General features: G+C 43.3%; 5 protein-coding genes across 6 annotated transcripts in view; 3 read left to right on the forward strand and 2 right to left on the reverse strand.

The window, feature by feature from the left end:
- Positions 1-60: 60 nt before the first annotated feature.
- LOC135349398 (uncharacterized) lies at positions 61-974 on the forward strand. Its single transcript, XM_064547926.1, has one exon. It carries the CDS (start codon positions 160-162, stop codon positions 847-849), a length of 690 nt encoding a protein of 229 aa, XP_064403996.1. The 5' UTR covers positions 61-159; the 3' UTR covers positions 850-974.
- Positions 917-2,411, reverse strand: LOC135349397 (NAD-dependent protein deacylase sirtuin-6-like). Its single transcript, XM_064547925.1, has one exon. The coding sequence runs from the start codon at positions 2,357-2,359 to the stop codon at positions 1,058-1,060; it is 1,302 nt and encodes a 433-aa protein (XP_064403995.1). The 5' UTR covers positions 2,360-2,411; the 3' UTR covers positions 917-1,057.
- A 60-nt stretch (positions 2,412-2,471) lies between these two features.
- LOC135348283 (MAPK/MAK/MRK overlapping kinase-like) lies at positions 2,472-5,969 on the forward strand. Of its 2 annotated transcripts, none has more exons than XM_064546460.1 (10): positions 2,472-2,606; positions 2,895-3,009; positions 3,109-3,198; positions 3,511-3,709; positions 4,014-4,192; positions 4,457-4,561; positions 4,618-4,797; positions 4,986-5,136; positions 5,283-5,462; positions 5,718-5,969. In XM_064546460.1, the coding sequence occupies exons 1-10, from the start codon at positions 2,600-2,602 to the stop codon at positions 5,835-5,837; spliced, it is 1,326 nt and encodes a 441-aa protein (XP_064402530.1). In that variant the 5' UTR covers positions 2,472-2,599; the 3' UTR covers positions 5,838-5,969. The 2 variants fall into 2 exon arrangements, with proteins under 2 accessions (XP_064402530.1, XP_064402529.1); XM_064546459.1 differs by lacking the exon at positions 2,472-2,606 and adding an exon at positions 2,663-2,826.
- LOC135348288 (glycerophosphodiester phosphodiesterase 1-like) lies at positions 5,899-7,549 on the reverse strand. The gene is made up of 5 exons (XM_064546467.1): positions 7,024-7,549; positions 6,824-6,929; positions 6,657-6,749; positions 6,279-6,496; positions 5,899-6,135 (listed from the first exon to the last, which is right to left on the reverse strand). The coding sequence occupies exons 1-5, from the start codon at positions 7,383-7,385 to the stop codon at positions 5,988-5,990; spliced, it is 927 nt and encodes a 308-aa protein (XP_064402537.1). The 5' UTR covers positions 7,386-7,549; the 3' UTR covers positions 5,899-5,987.
- The window catches only part of LOC135348289 (glycerophosphodiester phosphodiesterase 1-like), a 1,389-nt gene continuing 1,108 nt past the window's right edge, over positions 7,483-7,763 (forward strand). Inside the window, exon 1 of the mRNA XM_064546468.1 lies at positions 7,483-7,763. This exon is cut by the window's right edge and continues 177 nt beyond it. Coding sequence (XP_064402538.1) covers positions 7,591-7,763 — 173 coding nt within the window. The 5' untranslated portion in view covers positions 7,483-7,590.

Here is a 7,763-nt window from a genome sequence, read left to right on the forward strand (position 1 = left end):
ATTATGTAGCATAACGTTAAAAATAGAAAACAGCTAAAAATAGAAAAGAGCCCCTCCCCCATGCTGACTTGCAGAGAACTGGATACAAAAGAAGCAACAATTTTTATCACAGGATAAGAGAATTTTAACATATTGTGAGTGATAAACTACGAGTACAAGATGTCTATGAACTGGGGTGATTCACAAACTGACCACCCTCCAATCTTCCACAGGCTACCCGCTGCTTTTGGTGGTCCAGTGTCTCCAACCAGCGAACCATTCCTTGGTGATCTCGGGGTCATCATCAAAAACACAATCTCTGGCGAGGAATGCAGAGCCCTAATCAAGGCCGTGGAGGAGCAAGGATTCCAGGCTGCTGATGAATACTGCTTCAGTTATCGTGATCGACTAAACGATAGATTCATGTCTGACGACTCTCAGCTAGCCGACATCTTATGGAGTAGGGTGGAGCAGTTTGTACCGAAAAAGATTGACAATCCATTCGGATCTAGAGACCCACGGACTTGGGAGGTGGAGAAAATGAACATTCGATTTCGATTCTGCAAGTACATCGGCGGGAAAGGTCACCACTTCGGAGCACACACTGACGGAATGTATAGTATTGATAATACTCACACTAGTCTGCTCACTTGTATGTTTTATTTGAACGGAGGAGATGAATTTAAAGGTGGTACGACAGATTTCATTGACCACAAGACGCATGAGCGCAAGTGTTCTGTTTGTCCTGAGCCCGGACTGTGCCTCATATTCAGACAAGCTAACCTGGATTGCTATCATCTTGGCACTGAAGTCACTGAAGGATTGAAATATATACTGAGAACTGATATTATGTATCACAGTAAATCATAGTGATTGACTGTGTGCAATTGCCTGTTTAGTTAGTTTGTTTTGTTTTTATATTTTTTATACACATGCATCAAATTGTAAAAATTATTATTGTATTCACAAAAATAAAAACGTTGTTACTAATTACAGCCATCAATCTAACAGTATTACTATACACAACCTAGTTACTATAATCTAGTGTGAGCTAGTTACGTTAACTACTATACACAACCTAGTGTGGGCTACTTCTTTGACGGTCATAGCCGGTCATTCGTTCTTGTCTTGCTCCTTCCCATGTTTGTAGGTCCTCTGCTGTCAGCAAGTTTTTCATCACCTCTGCCAACAATTGATCACAATCCCCGAACACACGACTGCCCAATACTTCACCAGCCACTTTCTTCAAGCAAAGATCATCAAATCCAGTCTTCTGTCGATTAATAATAACCAATCTCAATGGCTTCCGTCCCCTTCTCACAAGATTGCAGGCTGGATAGACTTGCATGGTGGTTCCAAAGCTCAAACAAAGATCAGCTTTATCAGCATTCTTCTCGGCTTGTGTGAGTATCGCTTCCTCGAGATCATCACTAAAATTAATGATACTATCTTTCAAAAAACCTTTGCATCCTTTTTGCGAGCACTTGCGGCCTGTACGATGAGTTAGTCCACAGAGCGTGCACTTGACAGCGTGTTTGGGACGAGGTATCTCACTGCTACCTTGTTCGTTTAAGTCTTCAAAGTACTGACTTGCAGTATCATCCATCACATAGAAGGATCGATTGTAGCGATGTCCACAGCTCTCACAAATCTCGATAAACACGTTGCCATGTAGCTCTGATAGATGCTCAACAGGTATACCAGACAATCCATGAAGACCGTCTCCATTCTGAGATATGATATGCTTTATCATCCCCATCTCCAAGAGTTTCACCAAAGCCTCGTGAGTGTACGTTGGCCTGAGGTTTTCATACGGCACACCCTCCTCCTCAGTGACTGCAGTGCTGCCAGACACAGCTTCTCGATCTTCTTCCGTCCATTTCCCTTCTTTCCCACGATAATCTCCAATACCAGCAGAAGTTGAAATGCCAGCTCCTGAGAATACAATGCAATGATGGGATGATCGAATGAGCTGTGCAATCCTAGCTCCCTCCATCCTGACAATATCAACAGAGTCATGGTGTTCCACTGTTTTCGATGCTTCTTTCACAAGTGATTTATCTCGATTGCTCAGCTTGATTGCAATGTTTTTTGGATTTCGAGCTCTACTGCTTTTCAGTAAATCATCCCAGCATGTCTTGTGGAAACTTGCATCACCCGTTGAGCCCCAAGCAATGAGTGTAGATCTAGAGCTGTCCTTTGTTGGCAGAGTGGCTTTGATCTCAACATAGCAATCTGTTTGTGGGTGTATCTGCTGGGTAACACATGATTTAAATGAGCATGTCTTCCATTCAGCAGGTGCTATCTTGGATTTCTTAGAGATTTTCTCCGTGGTAGTTGAGGCCTTGTGTTTGCCTAGTCGTTCAATTTTTTCAGCCATTGCCAATCATTGTTTATTTTCACTTGAAATGGCGACACGCCCTCCTAGTTCTTTGCTGACACAGCAATAATTGTACTTGCTAAGGGAATTTCCCTATTTAATGGGGATTTCCCTACTATAGACTGAGCTGCAGACACGCCCATGTATTTCTCTATTCATTCACCATGACAACACAATAGTGTAAGCCTCATGATCAAAGACAAAAGAAGTAAAGTACTGTAGCAGCAGAGAAAACCAGAAATGCAAAGTAAGATTGTAATCTATGTACATGTGGTGTGTGTCCCCTGAGGCAATCTGTAACACTTAGTTACTGGCTACCATGGTGATGACATAAACACAGAGATTGATAAAGTGTTTAGGTAGCTAGCTTAGTAAGTTAAGTATGATTGCCACTGAGAACCTATTCCCCTGTGACCTCCACACCATCACACCATTCGAGGTCTTCCTCCCCACCCAATCATTTGAAGGTTCCTGTATTTATAAAGCTACATAGCTATCGCAATATTTAAATAAAACCATTTTTTTGGCTATCCAGATTACAGGATAGCTGGACGGATGGGAGAGGGCACATTCTCAGAAGTGCTCAAGTGTCAGAGCATGGCAGATGGACAACTCTATGCCTGCAAGAAAATGAAGCAGAAATATGACACGTAAGAATTTAATGGTAGCATCCCTTTGATGAGTAATGATCACCTAAGAATCGTTAGCAGTACATCATTATCGCCATAACAACATACACACATGTACAGGATTGAGCAGGTCAACAATCTGCGTGAGATCCAAGCACTGCGTAGACTCAACCCTCACAGTAACATCATAGACCTCAAGGAAGTCATATTGTAAGTACACTAAAAGGAAGCTAACTTTAAGTGCTCATCACTTGAATTAGAATTGGCAATAAAAATTAATAATGTGTTTTGTGGCCCTTTGAAAAACAATCTAGTGATGTGTTTAGATCAGTGATTGTTTTCTGATTGGAACTGTTCCATTCTCAAAGCTTAGATATTAAAAAGACCACCTTCATGATTTTTTCTTCTTCTATTACTAGTACGTGCTATGCTAGAGCTAATAGTAACTTCCCTAGGCTCGTTACTGTCCCATCATTGCTGATGAGACTATGAGATTACACCGCTAGCTCTCTCCCTCTATAGTGACAAACGCACTGGAACACTGGCCCTCATCTGTGAGCTGATGAGTATGAACATGTATGAACTGATCAGAGATCGACGGAGTCACCTGGCAGAGTCAAAGGTCAAGCTCTACATGTACCAGCTCTGCAAGGCCATCTACCACATGCACAGAAATGGCATTTTCCACAGAGATGTTAAACCAGAGAATATTTTGATCAAAGTAAGTGAGCAGCTTTAGCAATCATCAGAGGTACAGGATACGTGATTTGTAGTTAGATTATGGGCATGAGGTATCGATGTGCTGTAATTATACACGTAGTGTGCAACCAGGAACTATGGCTATAAATCCCCGTTTACACGAGGCCTTTAATCTAGGTTGGAATCCGGATTAAAGGCCTCGTGTAAACCGGGCTATAGTTCCCTGCTAATAAATTGATTGGGTTATAAAGCACATCAAGAGGCTACTGTTAACTAACGCTAGCACACCAGTAGTTGCTGTGTTTATACTCTCTCTCTCCCCACAGGACAGTGTGTTGAAGTTGGCTGATTTTGGCTCTTGCAAGAGTGTCTATTCGAAGCTTCCCTACACAGAGTACATATCCACGAGATGGTACCGACCACCCGAGTGCTTGCTCACTGATGGACACTATGATCACAGAATGGACATGTGGAGTGTGGGCTGTGTCGTTTATGAAATCACTAGGTGGGGGAAATTGAATTTTAAGATCTGTGAGAGTAACAGTCACCATGAATTTCTGATACATATATGAATATTGACTGAGTTTGCCTACATAAGTAACAGTGCACACACACACACATACACACACCCACACACCCACACACACACACACACACACACACACACACACACCCACACACACACACACACACACACACACACACACCCACATGCACACACACACACACTGACACACACACCCACACACACACACACCCACACACACAGCTTACGGCCACTGTTCCCTGGTACCAACGAGGTGGACCAAGTGGCTCTGATTCACCAGGTGTGTGGAACACCCTCACCCACTGTGCTACAGAAGTTCAGAAAACAGTAAGTACTTATTTCATTGACATAAAATGAATAATAAGTACCTGTGTTCTTTATAGTCAATCTAGACACATGGAGTTCAACTTCCCCCGGCAGTATGGCAAGGGCATAGCAGGACCTTACATGAAGCATGCTAGCAAACAGTGTTGTGATCTCGTCACTCAACTGTGTGCCTATGATCCTGATGAGCGGCTCACGGCTAAACAAGCACTCAGGCATCCTTACTTCAAAGATCTCAGGTAGTCTATCCTCACTGAACATATAATGTGTGGTTAGCTTGTTTCCCGTGATTACCCTGTAAATTATTTCGTTGTGAAAGCTACACAACTGAGAAGTATTGCTACACTGTACTCTAGCTAGACTAAGAGTACTCCTGATATACTATGCATTGTGTGTGTATGTGTTCCATGACCTTCTCATCGTATAGGGAGGCTGAGAGGCGTGCTAAACAGATGGTGACCAGTCCATCCCTGGTGAGTGATGTCACCTCAACCAAAACTCTCAGCTCATCCATTAATAGTCGGAGATCGAGAGGCAAAGCAGCACCACGCCACAAGTCAACACACAGGGCACCACACGTACGTTAGTATACTGTGTGTGTACACTCAGTGTTATAGACCTTGCTACATTATCCCCACCTTGAGATATTATACAGCACAGAAGATTACCCCATGCAGCTATAGTGCTTGCTACTATTGTGTGATGAGGTTGCTTAATTCTACAGTTGCCACAAGTGCCCGAGTTCTTTGCTCTGAATTCGTCACTGGGTCCAAAGGGCAAAACTGACAGTTTCAAGCTGCCTCAGATTGACGCACGGACGTACCGCGGTCTCAACCCCGCCCCATCAAACAAGAGTACAGCACATGGATCTTTCCTACCATCTCTCTACAATGAAAAAGCAAAAGTAACCATCTCTGATATAGCTAGTACAGTAGTGGTACATGTTTGGTATAGTGGGGACGAGTAAAGCTAGGTTCTTTGAAGGATGCATGACAGATTATAGGTATACAGACTAATTATACTAATATAATTATAGGCATGCATTCAGAAGTTTTTTTAGTGATAGATATGGCAATGCATACATAAATATATATGTAGTGTGGCTAGAGGATGCCCGTAAGCATGTTGACTCGTGTGTTATTTCCCCCCTCCCTCACAGCACGCCCTCTATCCTGGCATGACTGGTAGACACGCCCACGCATCACACAGACACCACCCACTCCCCAAATCATTGCAGCCCCCACACCTGGCACAGCTGCAGGGGAGAGATCCTGTATAATGAATGAACTGTAAAATGACTTTTTACCCAAAGTCTGTTAAATCATCAATTTACGCATGTATAATTATTGTTCACTGCAAGTAGACACTTCATTTGTGCACTTCAAGAAAAAAGTTATTAACAAAAATAAAAGATGATATAAAAGTTTAACTAGTTTGAGACATGATCAGTGTTTGAGACATGATCAGTGAAATAAGGTATTCTGAGTTCACTCTCAAATAGTCTCTTTTCTTCTCTGTCATTAACTGTCCACCCCACCACACACACGTCCCTCCTCTCCCACATGCCAGTTGGGAATCTGAGATATGGATAAAATTAGCTATGCGATAATGTAGAGCTCTTACGCTACAAGGCTTGTTAGCTAGTTGTCAAGTGTTAACTAAGTTGCTACCGTGGGTGTCAGTGTTTTCCTAGCAACCTTCACACACACACCAAACTCACATCTTTCCTAGTATGTCATTCTTGTGGACTACCAACAAGCTGATCCCCAGCACCCGCCATAGCCAGGTCTTCAGTGACCACTCTAACAATGCATCATAGAGCACGTAGAGTAGATGCTTCATGAGAGAGGAGTGTTTCCTCCTACCAGTCACACTGTATGCATCGTAACCAGAGCGATACACCAGACCAAGGAGAAGCTTGGGGTCCATTCTCTGTAACTGTGTGTACGATGCAAAACAAAAAGAGAGTAAAGCTTTCAGAAAATCAAAAAGTCGTTGAAATTGGATCATAAAAATTCAAGATAATTATGGCAGCTGAACGATCCCCGAACCATTAAACAAAATTATTCTGTATGCTCTACACCAAGCAGCATGTTACCTTGTGTATGATGCTTTGATGAAAGGAAATGATTGCCACCATATTGTAGAGACTTGGGTCCCGGGAAAACAGCGTCTTTATCAACGCTGCTGACTGCATTTATGGTGTACACAGTCAAGTTAATGATTACATAATATTATTGTTTGCATAACAAGTAGAGAGGTCACCTTTTCAGCATCTTCCTTGAGCTCCAGAAACATGAGCAGATTGAGCTCCTTGCAAACATCCAGTGCCTCATACAATGTAGGGATCCTCTCACCAGCAAATTCCGACCTACACACATGAATAGGACTGGGTCAATACAATCACGTTCTTTGGATAGCTTGTATTAAAATGTTAATTAATAAATGCACTGATAATATTTTACCCTGCTTTGAAGCCCACATCCAGCGACTTGAGCTGCTCCAGTGTGAGCTCACATACTCTTCCAGTCCCATTACTAGTTCTATCTACTGTCTCATCATGTATTAGCACTGGATGGCCATCTTGACTGAACATAAGGTCTACCTCAACTCCAGAAGCTCCCTGGTCCTTGCACAGTCTAAACCCTGCCAGTGTGTTCTCTGGCTGGCCTGCACGATGAGCCACAGGCCCAGCACTGGCCCTGAGCAGGAACTCTTGCACTGTATCCTGTGAGAACTTAGACTGCACAAAAGCTTGCAGAAGGAACCATCCTAGAACAAGTGAGGCAGCCCCTCCCCCCACTAGCACTGTGAGCAGTAAGAGCATGGCTGCTGCACCACTGGTCTTGTATTCGTACCTCTTGAGATGTAATAGCACCTAGTTGATAAGCAATTGCTAACTATAGCTTCTCTTTGATGATGCTGGTTGATGTAATCCGATTAAATACCATTGGCATTGTTGTGGCAATTTTCCAACCACAAGTGAGACAAGTGCAGTGGGAATTGGATCAGCATTATATTTGGCAACCGAAATGGGACCGCCATCACTGGTAATCCTATTCACAGTCATTGTGCTGCTCTACATGGTCTACAGATGGCTGAGATTGCCCCCCTTCCCTGTGGGTAGGTGCAGGCAGTTTGTAGAGCGCTCCAGAGCTGGGCCTATAGCTCACAGGGCTGGCAGACCAGAGAACACATTGGCTGG

This window comes from Halichondria panicea, chromosome 15, assembly GCF_963675165.1.
Source record: "Halichondria panicea chromosome 15, odHalPani1.1, whole genome shotgun sequence".
Classification (NCBI taxonomy): Eukaryota; Metazoa; Porifera; class Demospongiae; order Suberitida; family Halichondriidae; genus Halichondria; species Halichondria panicea.